This window comes from Condylura cristata, unplaced genomic scaffold (genome assembly GCF_000260355.1).
Source record: "Condylura cristata isolate star-nosed mole 26May11 unplaced genomic scaffold, ConCri1.0 scaffold00014, whole genome shotgun sequence".
Lineage (NCBI taxonomy): Eukaryota > Metazoa > Chordata > Mammalia > Eulipotyphla > Talpidae > Condylura > Condylura cristata.
The window spans coordinates 40369899-40387524 of NW_004567115.1; the positions used below are offsets into that span (position 1 = coordinate 40369899).

The 17626-nt window shown below is 36.2% G+C and overlaps 1 protein-coding gene across 1 annotated transcript in view; it reads right to left on the reverse strand.

Moving 5' to 3' along the window:
* The window catches only part of SPOCK3 (sparc/osteonectin, cwcv and kazal-like domains proteoglycan (testican) 3), a 175521-nt gene that overhangs the window by 125354 nt on the left and 32541 nt on the right, over window positions 1-17626 (reverse strand). The window contains exon 2 of the mRNA XM_004682384.2: window positions 15461-15575. Coding sequence (XP_004682441.1) covers window positions 15461-15543 — 83 coding nt within the window. The 5' untranslated portion in view covers window positions 15544-15575. The remainder of the gene's footprint in view (window positions 1-15460; window positions 15576-17626) is intronic.

Genomic DNA, 17626 nt, shown 5'->3' on the forward strand with positions numbered 1-17626 from the left:
AACTGCTTGCACTGCTTTCTGGTAACACTGTTCTAGGAAATAGCTCTAGGAAATAATTGTAAGTGAGAAAAAGTCAATTATATAATTTGACAAACTATGTACCCTGTATCTCTTCTATAGCTGTATATTTAATCAATTTCTGAACTGGGAAAACATCACTATTAAATCTGTAAGGGTAAAAAACTTTGTGCTAGATTGACTACAAAATATTGAGTTCTTTTGTTGATTTGTTTGATTAGCCCCTACCCGCCTTTTGAAAAAATTTCTTGGTATAAGGATCAGCAGGAATGATGTCACAGAGGCATGTGTAGCCCTGCCTGAGGGACAGACGATAAGGACCACAATTGTGAAGACAGGTTGAATGAGTGCAGTTGGAAGGCTGTAGTGCAGTGTGCACAAATGGATGAAGATATAATATCTATCTCCATCCAAAGCTATATTAAAAGACATGCTATTTTTTTTTCTTTTTTGCTCTTGAAAGCCATTTTATCTTTTCCATATGATTTTAGATTATGAAAAGGACACAGCTGCCTACTTGTTAAAGTTTCATTCAATATTAATGTTTTGAATGATTGGGCTTCATAACTAGATACTTCAATTTCAATTAGTGACCAATCTTTGAGTTCACTGCATGACTATAGCTACTTCTTGCCTTTACATTTGTAGTGGCCTAGAAAATATTTGCTTTGATAATTGTTATCTCAAAGTCATTGGGAATACAGTCTGAGAATTGATTATATCAAAGTGAGATATCTTAACTTCCAGAAGAAATATACAGAGAATAAAATTTTTCTAATACTCAGTTTCATTTGAAGCTCTTTGTGTTACTGCCGAGATAGAGAGAAAACAGACTTGAGCTGAACTTGACCCTCATTTCTCCTGGTATCTCTGAATTATTTAACATCACAGACCTACATATCCCTTATAACAGCAATTCAACATTGGAACTAGCATCAAAGTAGTAATATATTTTATAATGTTTGAAAAGATCATCAAATACTACAATAGACAATAGTCTAGCCAAGTGAAGACAACACTTGGCAACAAGTCAAATTATCTGAACCCATTATTTTTAACGCATGGAATTTATCGTGGAAATTCCTATCCATATCATACCATTTTATTAAAATACTAGGGCACTCCTCATTGTATTGCACATCTTGTTTAGAGAAAAAAATGCTTAGCGATATCCTGTCAACATTGAAAAGCCAGAAACCACAATTGCTGGTGAATATGTAGGGGAAAATGTAGCCACTGTACTATGTGGGTGAGAATGCAAACTGATCTAACCACTATGTAATATTCTCAAAATATTAAAAATATATTTATTTTTACTATCTAGCATTCAACTTTGTATCTACCCAAAAAAATGCAGAAACATTAATTTGAAGGGACATATGTATTACTATGTCAATTGCAAGTTGCAATAGCCAGTACATATACATAGTATATATATATATACATACACATACACACAAACACATATATATGTATATGTAATGGGCTATTACTCAGATATATGTAGTGCAGTATAGACAGATATATAAACTATTACCTTTTGTAACAATATGGATGGAACTGGAAGACGAGATATGCTAAGTGAAATTTGTGAAAAGGAGAAAGGCAAATACTGGATGGTATAAATTATATGTGGAACTATTGAGAAATAAAATAAAGGGACAGATAAAATCAAACCATTAGCAAATTCCAGAAATCTCAATGGAGGCTACAGGGTGGAGAAGGAAAAAGTCTATAAGAAAATAGGGAGGAGACACAAGGGACTGTCATGAAGGATTATGGATGCTTTGGTGGTAGGTGATCCTATACCTCTAAATAATATTGTAGTCTAATGTTAACTCGATTAAAATGCGTTGTCTTCAGAAAATATTCAATTGTGTACAATATTAGATTTTCACAAATGGAAAAACATCTACAATGATTCTATTCCTTGAAAATTATTCCATAAAGTTATGACATTTCAGTGTAGTGTGTGATTATAAAGTAACTCAAATGCATGACATTTTTTGGCACCCAGGTTAGCAATAGAATTATACAATCAGGTGAAAAGGCAAATAAATTTATACTCATATTTAAAAAATGTAAAGACCAATTCTTGGACTGGGAGCTATTTACTGTATAATGCTAAATGGGAAAAGGATATACCTATTATCTCTCAATGTTTAATCTCATAAACACGAGCCTATCAAAATTTCTATTTTGGTCTAATATACTCATGCAAAATGAATGGATGAAGTTTAAGGTGACATTATATTTTCTTTCCCTAAGCTCTAAAAGTTTAACATATCTTCCTGCCTTTTTTTTTTTTCTGTAAGAGTGAATTTCACATATATGGAAAAGAAAATGATTTTTCTTTGAAATTAATTCACTCAAATTCCCCAAATTTATGAAGCTGTCATCATTTCCTATTGAACATCACTTGTTAAGAGTTGAAATAAAAAGCTGGAAGGCAAAACACCTCAAAGTCAAAATAATGCCTTGCTCAGTTCTCATATTTCCCACAGAATCTTTAACTCACAGAGAAGTTGAGGACATTTATCCAGCCTCCCTCCCCTTACTGCTACACACACAATTCTTGGAACTATCCTTACTTTCCAGTTGATACTTGGGTGAGGCCCAATTACCACACCAAGCATCCAAAGTGGTGCAAATATCACAGAGATTGCACAGTCAGTTTCCTATCAGCCTACCATGCTGACTGGCTTAGAAATCTGCAGTTTCTCCAGATCAGGTTCTAATCTTTCCAAGTTCTCATTCCATTCACAATTTTAAAGCTGAAGAACACAGAACTAGGGACCCATGGTGTGTACCCTCAGTTTCCTGTCAGCCTATCCATGCTGGCTGGCTTAGAAATCTGCAGTTTCTCCAGATCAGGTTCTAATCCTCCCAGTTCTCATACCTTTCACAATTTCACAGTTGAAGAACATAGAACTAGGGAACCATGATGTGTACCCTCTGGAAAACACGTTCACAATTCATGAGCAAGCATGGGTGATTCAGTGGTAGAATTCTCGCCTGCACAATTCATGATCACCACTACCAAATTGGTAAAGTAAAGTGGTATTGAAAGGGACTCTAATCTTGAAGAAGAGAAAGAATAAAATGCATCTGGGATGATGTAGCAAAACCAATAGCTCTGTATTACTGATTTTGAATAGTAATACTGGGGCTATTTGCATTTATCACAAAATCACAACTATCTTTAGGAAAACATACACAGACACACATGTCAAGACAAGATATCCAATAGATCCCATTACTGAACTCATTTTCTAACTGGCTGAACCTAGAATTTCACGTTTGCCCCTAATGACATCTGCTATGATAGTTGGGAAAAGAAATTCATTTCTTAGCCTTCTTTTGACTAAAGTTATGCCAGAGTTCAGCATTACCATTAGAAGGAAATCCAAAACACTTACACAATTTAGAAACCCCAATAAAATCTCAGCATCATCAACTCTCCAGACCTGGCATCTGACCTTTTGGTGCATTGTGCTTGTGCTGATTTTCAGTATACTCCAGGTTTAAGACCTCATTCTCTGCATCCTGTGTCTGACTCATTCTTCCCTGACAGATGAAAATACTTTATTTCACTTGGGTGATTTTTCAGATATTATCTCTTTTGAGAAGGCAACTTATATCACTCAGAATCTCCTCACTATCAACTATATTGGAGTATAGTATTATTTATCTTTCACTTTATTTCTTTCTTTTACTTTAAAATATGAAAGTGAAAAATTAAGGGCCTTCTTTGTCCCACATGAATGTTTCAAAATAGAGACTTAAGGTGTGTTTAATGATGAACAAGTTACAAATAAATGAATATAGTAGAAAGTTCAAGAAATGAAGAACGAAAGACTGGATAATGAATTTGTCAACTTAGAGGTTCCCAATGATCTATGGAAAAGTAGTTTCATTGTTATAGCTGTATAAAAATTGTAAGTTAAGTAATTGCAAATTAAGTAAGATAAAAGTCTATAAAAAGACTATAAAACCTATAGAGGGTTTTTATAATCATGTGTGGCAGATGGAATAACAGGCAACAGCCTTTACAACATAGGCAAAATCTCCTTAACTTTACTGAAACTTCACAGTCTGGAGTGATTTTTTTTTTTATATTCATCTGGAAACTCCAATCAGTGGTTATTTTGTCTTAAATGTAGCAATCTCACTTGTGAGAGTAAATAAAGTTGAGATTACGTGCACTTGTTAAGACACACTACGCTCTGGGATACTGTTGTTATCAGTGTGGCAGAAAAGGTTATATATGTTATGTATTAAGTCAAGATGAGGTTCCCATGTGACAAGGTCTTTAAAGCACATATACATCATCTCATGTTCAGAATCAATAATAAGATCATCACAATGTGTCCATCTTTTCTCCATGCTCTTGCCACTTTCAATGCCACCTTCAAATATTCCTGATAGTAAATTTTAAATAGCGTTATTAGCGTAATGTTGGCTATTAGCACAGCTTAAAATTTCATTAATGTAGCAGGTTTATTTTTCTATCATTGAATAGACCAGCCTGACCCCCTAGTGACCCTTCACTAGGAGTTTTGCCTCAATTATCTGCTTCCCAGAAAGTAAGAGAGGAAACAGTCACAATCATTTCTTCACTATCTGGACTTGAATCTGACAAAAATGATTTCTCTGGTTGGACATGGCTGACGAAGAAGTGCTAGAGCGTAGAGCTGTTGACAACAGCAGTAACTAGTCCTGGCAGTCACTTCCCAAACAGAAACCCACCCCCTGTGAAAGGGGAAATGATTTTTGTTATTTGCCCACAGCAAACATTGATGAATATAAACTGGACATTTAAAGTCACAATGGGAATAGAGACAAAAACAGTTAAGTATTGGGCTCCATCTATGAACATAGTGTAGCTCAGTGTTAATGTTTTTTAAAAATATTTTAAGGAAATCTAAAGGAAACAAGCAAAATAAACTGAAAGTTAAGAAGGAAAAGGCAGATCATTCACTGAAATATAGAAGGACATGACTCTAAATCTCCTAATTATTTATCTACACTAGTTAGTGACAATAACAGAAGGCTTTCTGCAAAGTTTAAAAATTAAAATGCTCCAGCTCTCTTAATGTGCATTACCCAGAAATACTATTGTCTCTCTGCCAACATGTGGCTAGCGAGAGATTCATCTGTATTTATCCAAAATGTTGGATTCTTTAGTAACAATTCAGTAATAGAAACCTTAGGTTTAATATTTTAAATGTCATAATTAAAGTTTAATGAATTCCTAGCAGGAATAATGATTGAAAATCACGTAGTAAGAATAATATCATTAAATCCTCTAAAAGGCTAAGAGATGAAATTGATTACCTAGAGGGGAAGTATTTAAGAATAAGAAATATTCATCTGATGAAGAGTTACCAAAAACAAAGATGTAAAACAGTAATTTGATTCTTCATAGCACCTTTCTATCAATCATCAACTGCTTTAAAGAGGCCTAAACAATACTGAGAATAAGGAAATTATGCATACATTGTTACAGTTATAATATTTAGCATTTTTATCACTATTGATTAAAACTCTTTATCTAGTAATGATACTACCCTGTTCGCAACAAAAATAAAACTACAGCTCCAAAAACTGTTATTGCAGAATTAAATTCTTTAAATTACCACTCTTTTGAAACTATGTTTTTCACCATGTTACAAGTCAGGAACAACGACTGGTATGAAATTAAACCACCACCAGCACCCATATATGCCATCATTATTAAAGAGACACAAAAGCACATTTATTCTTGAAACTTAAAGAAATAAGTCTTTTACCTATACCAACTCTGCTTTATTTGAGAAGTTTAAAGATCATAGAAAAATTGAGGGAAAGATAAGACACCTATTTCTCACATGCCTAGGGCCCGGTACGGCAGACCTCTAACCACTGGCTTCATCCCTCACTGAGTGGTACACTTGTTACAAGTGATGAATCCATGTTGACACATCATCATCTCTGCAAAGGCCCAGTTTACATTAGGGATTACTAGCGATGTGTACTCTGTGGGTTCCAACAAAAGTATGATGACAGGCATTCATCACTATGGAAATATCCAGAGAAATTTTGTTGCCCAAAGCACTCTGAGTGCCACCTACTCATCCCTCCCTGTGCCTCTCTCACATCATTTCTGGTAATCCCCGACCTCTTCCCATAGCTTTCTCCACAGCTTTGCCCTTTTTCGGAAGGTCAGATAGTTGGAATTCTACAACATATACTTTCCATAGTGGGTGTGTGTGTGAAAGGTTTGGAATGACATTGAGTAGGTCAGGGAGAAGGAACCTAATCCATACTAACTTTTTCTATCACATGAAAACATCCCTTTACCCACATATTATTTTTATAAGTTTAAATTTTTTACAGGTCTTTATTTGTTTTTAAGATTTATTCATTTATGCATACAGAACTGGGGTACAGACAAGATATGCAGGGTGGGGGTGACAGGATTCACCAGAGACAGAATGGGGAGCAGAACAGGAAGATTGACAAAATATACAGCCAAGGGGAGCTGCGGGCAGGCCTGGAGAGGTCTGCTGCACCATGTGGGTCACCTCCCTGGTCGGGAATCGAACTCGTGCTGCAGTGGCTGCAGATCTCTTCTCATGCTCTAGCCCACTGAACCACCAGGGAGGGCCTGGGTTTAAAATTTTTTAAAGAAAATGTTTAAAAAATTTTAAACAAAAAGTTATCACACCTCATCTTTGTGTATTTTCCTACCCTTTTACATTTAGCTACTAAACAATAGATAGCTCTTTTTCTCAGTTCCTTCAAAATATTTAATTATAAATAAATTTCTATGTATAAAAACATGAGTAATTATTATTCTTAACAGAAGTTACAAATGAAAAGATGGGTTATCCTTTTAACATAAAAAGCAGCTTTTTAACCTGTATGATTCTCTTTGAGGATTCATACAAATAAGTAATGTCATTAGACAGTGAATCTTAGTCTTTTAGTCTTTACCACTTAAGGACCTTGATATGGTAGACATTAAGGTTCATTTAAAATATCTCTTTAAAGTTCTCTTCTTCATGAATTATAGAGCTATTCCTCTTTTCGTAAACCTCTACTGTTCTCTCATCTGTTTTGAAAACTATATCAATCCATATTTGAACTTTCCTTTCTTTTCTTTAATTTTTTTTTTTTTTCTTAAATGAGAGCAGCTCATGAAGAAGGAATTCCATAGCACAGAAAAAGGCTTAGGTGTGAAGGAATCCTCATAATATGCTCCCAGTGGGTTTCATCTCTCCCCTGTGATACAAAGAAGTCTCCCCGTAGACTTCTTTGGCTGGAAGTTCGTCTTCCCGCTAATGGGCCTCATCATTCAAACCTTGTTCTCACGGCTGAAATCTAAGTGCCAGGAGATTTTAGAAGCACACTATACAGTCATACAATCACTAAATTCTTTCCACAGACTTCAAAGGTAGTCTATATAGCAAGCCAAGATGGGAAAGATCTCCACTCAGACCTAGCATTTCCTTTCTCCACACAAAAAGGGATTTCTGGCCGAGCACAAGGAACCCGCCAGTGAGCCCCACTGGTAAACTAAGAGCTCCGTGAAAAGCCAGATGAGGACTCACCGCAGCCCTTCAGATGTGGCACTATTCCACGAGGCATTTGGTACCTGGGAATCCCTCTTGTGTATTCTGACTTTTTGATCTAAATGTCTCTTCTCTGGACCTGGATACTTGCATAAAAGAAGAGAGCGTAGACTAGAAAATCATTAATGTCAGCACATTTGTTCAAATTGCAGCATTGTGACTTTCAGGAGAGATTCAGGTGCCCACTTCCTCACTATTTCCCTTTAATCAGTTGTGTCTTTTTCCCCCAAAATAAACACACCACCTTGTTCCTGTTTTCTTTGTTTTTAAGTGGCAAAATGACATAACTCCTTTTACCTAAAGTAAAAGGTAATCTGAAATTCCATTTCCTGTAATCATAAAAGGAGTCAACCAACTTTCTCCAAGATTATGTCAACTGCAACATAACCTTGGGCTATTAAATTCATAAACAAATAACAATAACAGGTAGATAAATAGTGATCTTAATGTGCTATGGGCACAATGATAAGGGAATATTGAATTCTACCATGAGCTGGGAGACCTGTGGGAGAACACTGAGTAGAGATTTCTCAATAATTAATGTTTATTGAGTGCTTACATTGGGAAAAGTGCTTTACACAAATTATGTCTTTAATGCTTACAAAAACAGAGGGAGATAGATAGTATAATTATCATCACTATTTTATAAACAAGAAAACTGAGTCTTGGGAGTTTAATAAGCTCAAAGTCAATCTGCTACCAAGACATGGAGACAGACTTCCAAGCCAGTCCGTCTAGCTTCAAATTACATACCATTAACTGTGACACTAAAAGCCTCTTCAGGAATGGAGTATTTTCCAGAAGAACGAGGGAATGAATGGTCAGAACATTTCACTAGGGAAAAAAATCCCAGACATATCAAGTACAGGAAGATAAAATAGCATGCTTAGGAAATAGTAGCTAAATCTTATATAATGCCTACTATAGGTCTGGTACTTGAACTTCTTGTTTTTATATTAGCTTGTTGATTCTTAACAACATCATCAGAAAGTAATCAGCATCCCAACTTCACAGAGAAAGAAACTGAATCACAGAGAGTTCAAGTAACCTGCCTGAGGTCACATGGCTAAGGAGAGCAGCCAGAGAGTCTGGTTCCCCTCTCTACTGTAAAACATTATATTAAACATGTTTCCTGCTGTGGTTAGCCTGCAGTGTTCCGTGGGCTCACTTCGCAAAGGAACACATTGGTGATGCTGGACTTTCATCCACAGGCCCTGTTTTACAACTGGAGTGGGAATAATGTCCCAATAAAGATAAAATGTGCAATGTACTTCCCGAGTATAGACAATGTTGTTTTATTTTCATATTTGAGACAGCTCCATTCTGTTTCTGTAATACTGAACACATAAAGTAAAATCTGACCAAATCATATTGGCTGATCTAGATTTATGACCTAATGAATTCATTTCTCATAACTGGTTCTTAAGTGGCTAAGGATTACTCCATCTTGAGAGTGACAGCAAAATAAGATAGTGCCTAAGAATTTTGTGCTCGGCAAACAAAAGCCTGTGTTAAAATATGCTGAGAAACTACATGAGGCAATCATTATCCAGAGGATTTAATAAAGGATAAAAACAGGATTGTTACACGATAAAATGAGCTAACATATCTAAAATGCTCAGAAAAAAAGTTTGATTCATATAACATGCTTTATAAGCATTAAACAGTATTTTTCAATGGCAGTACAGTAGATAATTGAACAAATTATGGAACCTAAATGGCTAGGTTCAATGGTTAAGTATAGTGGCAGAGCAATTACATGACTTCTATGTCTCGATTTCTATCATTGGTAAAATGAGACTAGTAACTATAACCCACTTTACACACAATTTTTGTAAGGTTAAAGGAATGTAACCTATGATCATTGGATGATACTGATATGTCAAGATATGTTTATTAACTACAACAAACGCAATGCCTTGGGATAGTCTATTGGTAATGGGACAAATAGTATGTGAAAACTTTTGTTCAATTTCCCGTGAAACATAAACTCTAAAAAAACTAGTTCATTTTAAGATGTTGTAAATCCTCTATTTTCAATCATCTTATATCAATTCATAAACATGAAAGTTCAATTGTAATTTTTAAAAATATGTAGATAAAACGTAAAAACAATTTCAAATACTAAATCTGTTCTATCATCCAATTATCCAATTTCAGTATTTGAAATTATTCTGAAACCCCTGAGTTTCAGTTTTTAAAAAAAGAGTATAGCAATCTTCAGTATTTAGCAGTAGAATTGTAAAAGCTATGTCAATGATGTACTTAGTGAAAAGTTTTGTATATGGGGACCGAGACCAGGACTTTGCCTCCTATGCACAAAACAACACTTGACTGGAACTTAGGGTAAACATCCCGGTTGAGAAAACAGCACACCCGAATCCCTTCCCCGACTCCTTTCTCCCTTGGAGCTCAGCAAGTTCCTGCGCCTGAGAAGGTTTTATCTCTGGCTCTCCAGATAAGTGTTGCCTCCCTTAAGATGACTACGTCCCCCTCCCCTCAACCCCATTGGCCTTTGAGACATCAAACCATCAAGACCACCCCCCCGCTGGCACTTTCTGTACTGCCCTCATGCTCTATCTATCTATGACTGTAACAAGTAACAACAAGAAGAAAAGCTCTCCTTATAGAAAGACGAGTCTACGTTTTTCCTTGGCTGTCCCTGGGGCTCTAAACCCCCTCGCCTTGCTGGTCAAGGCCCCCCGCAACGCGGGGTAGAGTTGGATAAATCTTGTTTTTAACAGGTGGAACAGTAGCTTTGGCCTCAGTATCGTTTATCTTTGGTGTAGGACTGTTACGTTGTTTTTCCTCACTTTCATCATCACTATGAAGGGAAATAAGGTCAGGCTGCGTCTCAGGTGAAATTTCTTTGTTTACGTGTGCAGAGGCAATGGGAGCCGGGGTGGATGGGCGAGAGCGTAAAATAGCCTGTGTCTGAGCTATTGTTTCATGGACTTTAGGGCAGCTATGGTCTGGGGAGAGGATCTCACAGATGAGATTCCAATATGAGAATGCAGTAACGGGAACTTTTGCAGGAACAAAGGTTTGAAAGTAGTTATTTAAGGCGTCTCCTACTCTTTGCCAGCGTCTATAGTCTATAGTGCCTTCGAGGGGGAACCAAGGATAAGTTTCTTTTATGAAATCAAAAAACTTAAGAAGGGGTCTCAACAGAATGCAGTGTAAATGCGATCTCTTTTCAGGATCGGCCTGAGGAGTCTCTCTGTGCTCCTGGCTGGGTACCGACCTGGGCCGGCCGGCTTCGGAAGACCTCCGCCCCGGGAGAGGTCACAACGTGGACAATGGTTGGTGAGGACAATATAAAGTATGCAATAAATAAATTTCTTTCTCCCTAAAGGATATTATCAGTGCGTTCATAGCCCATAAAGACTAAATTTTACATAAGTATTAGTAACATTTTTATTTTTAAAGATTTATTTATGCATACAAGAACTGGGGTACAGGCCAGAGGTGTGGAGGTAAGAGGGGTTCACTGCAAACTGAATGGGGAGCAGATCAAGCAGATAAACTGAAATCCATTGCTGAGGGGAGCAGTGGGCAAGATGGGAGAGGTCTGCCACACCACCTGTGTTATCTACCTGGCTGGGGATCGAACTCACATGCTGCAGTGGCTGCCAATAGCTTCTCGGGGTTGTGCTTGAACCCCTTGCACACTAGGGAAGACCCAGAACATTATTTGAAAACAGTTATGATAAATTCAGTTCTGCTTAACAAGCATTTCTAGAATGTTACTATAACTTAAGCCCCGAAATTGAATTATACCATCATAAATATCTCAACGTTAGAACAACAGAAATATAAATATCATTGTCTTGCACTTAACAACATTTTAAAAACCTTGAGCCTTCTTTTAAATATGGCCATTAAAACTGAAATTTCCCAAAATACATAATTTTCAATAGAGGACTCTAGGATTCACCTTCTTTTGAAATGTTTTGATTTGTAGCCTTTTAAATTATTTGCTTTATTCTTTGATATACTTTCTTAGGAGGCCAAAAGGATTTTCTTATTGATTTTTTTCATCCTCTGGTGCAAATAAAGCAGTGAGTAATTAGCAGATCTAGTTTTGTCTTATGGTGACAACTTCAACTTTATCTCATTATGCCATTTTTTTAAAATATCAGCAGCATTGATTGGTCCCCAAAACACTGATCTAGAAATAGTGTTAATTATCTGCAGCTGCACAAGCAGCAAAAGGAGCATAAAACACTGCTTTTTGTTCACAATGAAGAAAAACAATGAAACATAAAGTTCTCAGATGTAAGCAACTGCGGAACTTTACCCCAGAGCAACAGTGTAAAAAGTGGGTCATACATACATAAATCCAGCAATTCTATCAGGTATTTTACATTAAAGCTGTGAAATAATTGTGTGTTACCCGTCTGGGATACTTGTTGCAGCTGAAGTTTTTCCTCATCAATCTATTTGGTTTAGACTATCTAAGTCTATTTGGATAAGACTATCAGAAAGCCTTTACAAGAACACAAGTATCATGATTTTTTAGGTCGCTTCTGAGAGAAAAGCCATCGGGGACAAAAATCCAAGTATGTGATTTTGAACATGACACATTTGGGTAATTTCCATCATCCTGCAATTGTGGCCAAAAGGAGCATAAACTATATCATTGTCTTTGAGGCCATTGATCTCTGATCTCAGAAGAAAAGTATTGCTATTAAAAGCATTAAATAAGGAAATAATAAGCAATTACCTCAAAGGTTTACCAGTTACTTAAAACCAGTTGTTAACACTCATCTATTCCTCACATTTTCATGTCTTCCTCTCTTTTTTTAATATGGCAATAACTTATTTGTTCATTCATTTAGCAAATACATGTTAAAACATTTGTTGATTGACTCCTCTACCCTGCCAGATTCACTTTCAACCAACGATCATAAAACACAGAAAGCAACTTTTAGAGATTATCTAGATTGACAAGTTCAATTGATCTGATCAAATTACTTCCCAATTATAAATAAGCTACAAGTGCAGCTATTTAAATCACTCTTTAAAGAAAATTCATATTAGCTAGTCTGTTAAGTTCTAAATAAAAAGTGAATAAAATCTAGAGGATACCTTTATGTAACCCCTGGTCAATTAAAGGAGATTGATGTTAGTGTATCACAAATGTGGTGAGCACAATAAAATGAGAGGTTTTGGGTTCTAAGTAAGGGTAAAATGAATGTGGTAATCAAAGAGTATGTTCCATTTCTTTTGTCTTTAATGAGATCAAGAAAAAATAGGTTGTTCCTTTAAATTAAACATAAGAAAGAAATTTCTAATTTAAACTATATAAATGGCCTAAACTAATGAAGTCCTTTTTTTCCTCATCACTGAAATACGCACATGACCCCCAAGCTTAAAGCTTCCATTATATATAATAGCCATCTTTATTGATCCAACTGCTTGGCAAACTCTCCTTCCCTAAGTGTTGTATAAACACCCACTTTGTATTGACATCCTCAGAGCAAACAGAGCATATCAAATATTAACTTAAATATCAACTCTTTGTAAACTAGTTATTTATTTATCAAATATAATGTATATTGGGGGGTACCTTTAAAATAGGCTGTGGCAAAAATAGAATAAGCCCAAGTACTATTTACATGAAGCATCTTATAGTCACTTAGAGCATGGTAATCTCCCCTCCTGGTAATGGTCTCTACTCAGGATGCTTATCTGTTTCTTTGAGCAACATCTTATTAACTTTTTATTTTATTTATATATCTATTTACATTATTATTCATTTTAAAACAATGTTTACTCCTCTCTCCCCCACAGGTCATCACCATGGTCCCCCACATTCCTGCACCCCTCCTTCCAATCCCTCTCTGTCCTCCCCCCTCCCCAGGATATCTCTGGTTTATAATTGTCTGTCTGTTCATTTTAGCAATAGGTTTATGATCTTCATAGTATGAAATAAGTCCCCTTTTATCTGCCATTAATTCTGCATTTTAAATAAGTTAGAGTTGTAGTGAGAGAAAACTTTGTAAAAAGTCTGGACTCTGTATTGGCAATTATTAGGTAGAATCAGTGTTCCAAAATTCCAGGTTCTGGCATCACGATCAAGCCCTGTACTGGCTTCGGGTGCTAAGCGTGGAGAGCCTTGCCTCAGGCATTACATAAACTGGGAGATTTTCCACTAGCTTTGACTTGGGTGCAGGGGCCCTGAATGAAATCACAGATCAATAATTTCAAAGGTGTTAAATGTGTGTCGATGGAACCCAGGGTCTCTGGATTTTATGCTAAAAGTTTGTGTTTTAATGTAAAATGAATCAACTAAGTCTTTGTAACTCAGGCAAAGGATTATATATTGATTCATTTTCAATACCATCCTCCTATTGATGTCCAAATAAAAATCTACGTGCCCTGTACATATGTTAACATAATATTTATTTTTAAAACTGAATTACTTTATTGTTCTGAAAGTTCAAAAAACATAGTTTGTCAGATATCTTTATGGCATACTGATGTTTTAGACATTTGATGATTAATTAAAAGGAATTCCAAGAGATCCAGAAGGTTTTTGAACTTGTATGGGAATACATAGAACAATGAAATCCTGGCATAAAATTTTGCTATCCCTTTATAAAACCAACATAAAAATCATGGCTTCACTCTTCTGTGCTTTGGTCGACTTTATAGAAATGCTATTTCACAGTCTTTTTTCCTAATTTCCACCACCCCAACCTTCCTTCCCTACCACCAGTCACTTCCCTTCTCTCTCTGCCTCTCATTGGTATACCCTGTTTCTCTGTCCCAAGTGAAGAATTTCCAGACTCTCTACCTTAGTTGCATCAGTCTGCCTTGACTAATTCACTTGAAATGCCAGGAAAGATGTCCTAAATCCAGTCAGCATGAAATAAAGGACTTAGTGCATAGGTACTTTTATAAAAACAGGAAACTTCAAAGAAACGTAAATACTTGCTGTTTTCTAGAAATGCCGCTCATGTTCTTACACTCTGTCTGTTGGGATGTTTGAATAATAAAGATGTAAATACACTAAAGCCACAATTCAGTTTGTTTCTGAACATACCCAAATAGATAATTCCCTTGTTCATTTGATGTAAAGGCAAAACATGAATTACAGAAAAGTATGCACACAAATAGAATTCCTTCGCAAAGGGCACAGATACACCTGATTGTTTCAGCCACCAAAGAATTTCAATTCCAGCTGTGTCCGTTGCAACCCTGAAATATATACTACCTTAGAAGACCAGTGATCATTACAAAAGAAACTAAAATATCCTCTTCTCTTTGTGGAACTTCTGCGCCAGCCCCCAGGGAACAGAATACAAGGACTTTCTCCATTGCTGGGAGAGAATGCTGAAAAGGAGCCTGAAGTGGTCCAGGCTCAGAGCTCTATTTGGTGTCTTTTCATCTTTTTTTGTTGTTGTTGTTATTTTATTTCATGAACATCAGTATCCTTTTTTCTCTCTCTCTCTTTCTTTAACTTTGTTTCAAATGATTCCCTGAGAAAAATGGACATAAGCAAAAGCTTGTAGAAGGCACCCAACCTGCATTATTCCTTAAACTTGAAAAAATATAAGCCTGCGCATATAACACTATAATCCAAATTTCACAAATTTCTCTCTATTTAATAACATGTGCCTAAATTCTATAATCCATGGAACTCTGATTGATAACAATGTTTACCCCAAGTGAACCATAATTGTACTAACCAAGCTTCTGAAACTGTTTCAATAAAACTGGATGAAAGCTTAGCAGACATAGCCAAATATTTAGTCTCTGCAGTTACTCTTGGTAAGGAGTACTGTTCAATCAAAGGGATTTAATTTAACGATGTTTACCTGTGTGTAAGCCTCCGGTGACTAATGCAGATAGCAGTCTGAGAGTCTTGAGCAATGCACACTTTATGGTGGCTACATTTCATCTTTAAGCATGGATCTTTAGCTGGATCTAAAGCTAAGAGAGGGAGAGGAAGGGAGATGGGGAAGGGAAAAAAGGAAGAGGCAGGGTGGGAAAGAGGGATGGGGCAGGGAGGGGTGAGGTAGAGATAGGGAGGTTGGGAGGGAACAGAAGATGTTAAAATACAGTTCCGTAAAATGGAAGCATCTAATCCCATCAAATAAAATTCATGAAATAATTTATTAGTGTTTAGCTGTAATTTTTCTTTATGTGCTTCTGCTCTAAGAGATAACTCTACTTTTTATTCACATACCTCAGAAACACTAGGTAGTTCCAGGTTAGTATCATCCATTGTACACTGAGCAAAAGCACACACACTTATGTGTGTGAACAAGTATAAGAAAAACAACATTTTGAGACCCCATTTTATTTATTTATTTATTTTTGAACTGGTACTTCTGCAGGTGGGTAGAAAAAAAGGATAAAGCCAAACACATATAGTAGCATAAGTGAGACTTTGGGTTTTGAGAATAGCCCGTGGCTATACTTCAGGGCTGGGCACCCGCATCATGGTGAGAACTGAGGAGTTAAATTTTACTTTTAAATGTTGAGTACTTGACATTTGACCAAGCACTTACCTAAACAAAACTTCCTTCTTGGTGGCTATTGACAAAGACTGATTCTTGGTATTTTTTTTTTTAATAATAACCTTACTAAAATGCAATTCACATCCTCTGCAATTCATTTTTTTCTAAATTTTCACCTCCATCTTTTATCCCATTTGACCCTTTCTTTGTCCCCTTCCCACTTAATCTCAGAAAAGTCCATCAATGTGTTGTTGAGTCCTCCAACCATGTGGAATATTTATATGTAAATAGAATATAGACAAATATGTTCATTTGTCTTTCCGACTTGCTTTACTGTACATACATGCCACAAATTCCTTCCATTTTTGCTGTAATGGCAACATTTCATCTTTTCTTATGTCTGAATAGCATATCGATACCCTTACAGAGCTGCACCACATCTTCTGGACTCAATCTTTGATCAGTGCGCATTTAGGTTGTTTCCAAATAGTAGCGACTGTAAGTAATGATGCAATTAACATAGAAAAAGCATATAATTTGTGAGTTGATGATTCATGTTCTTTAGGTATACCCCACGGTGAGCATGCTGAGTCCTTCGCTATATCCATATCTCGAATTTTAAGGTCTCTCCAGATGGCTATCCAAAATCACTGTGCCAGTTCATATTCACAGATATAATTCATTATTTAGAATATAAATTTAATAGTTTTTCACTATATTCATAGTTGTGAATCTTTATCTAAAATCAAATTTTAAAAGATTTTTTTTTTCAATTCAGAAATTACCTATGTCCTTTGGTTAAATTTTCCATTCTCCCAACTCCCCCACAACCACCCATACTAGGCACCTATTAATCTCCTGTGTGGATGCATTTCCTATTCTGGGCACATCACATAAATTGATTTATACAATATGTGACTGTGTGACTGAATTCATATAATTCAATGTTTTTAGTATACAACCATGTTTTAGCATGCTTCATTCCTTTATATTGTTGAAGAATATTCCATTGTATGGACATGCCACACTTTATTTATTTTGATTTTTTAAAGATTTATTTATTTGTGCATACAGAACTGGGGTACAGGCCAGAAGTGCAGGGGCGGTGAGAGGATTCACCAGAGACAGAGTAGGGAGCAGAACAGGCCAACTGATGAAGTACACTGCTGAGGAGCAGTGGGCGAGTCAGGAGAGGTCTGTGCAGGATCACCTTGGGGTCAGACAAGGATCGAACTCATGCTGAAATGGCTTTAGCTTCTTAGTGCTGTGCTTTAATCCACTGCACCACCAGGGAGAGCCCTAATATGCCACACTTTGAATAAGCATTTGCTATTCAATGGGAAATTTGTTGTTTCTATTCTTGTGTACTATGAATGATACACTGCTATTGAAAGTTATTGTGATGGTTAGTGACACTGTGAGGCAATTAAGTGTTGGGAGAAGGCTGGAAAGGTACAAAAAGGTAAAAAAGTATTGAATGTCCAGTTTGGGTACATGTCCAGTTTGGGTACATGTGAAAAT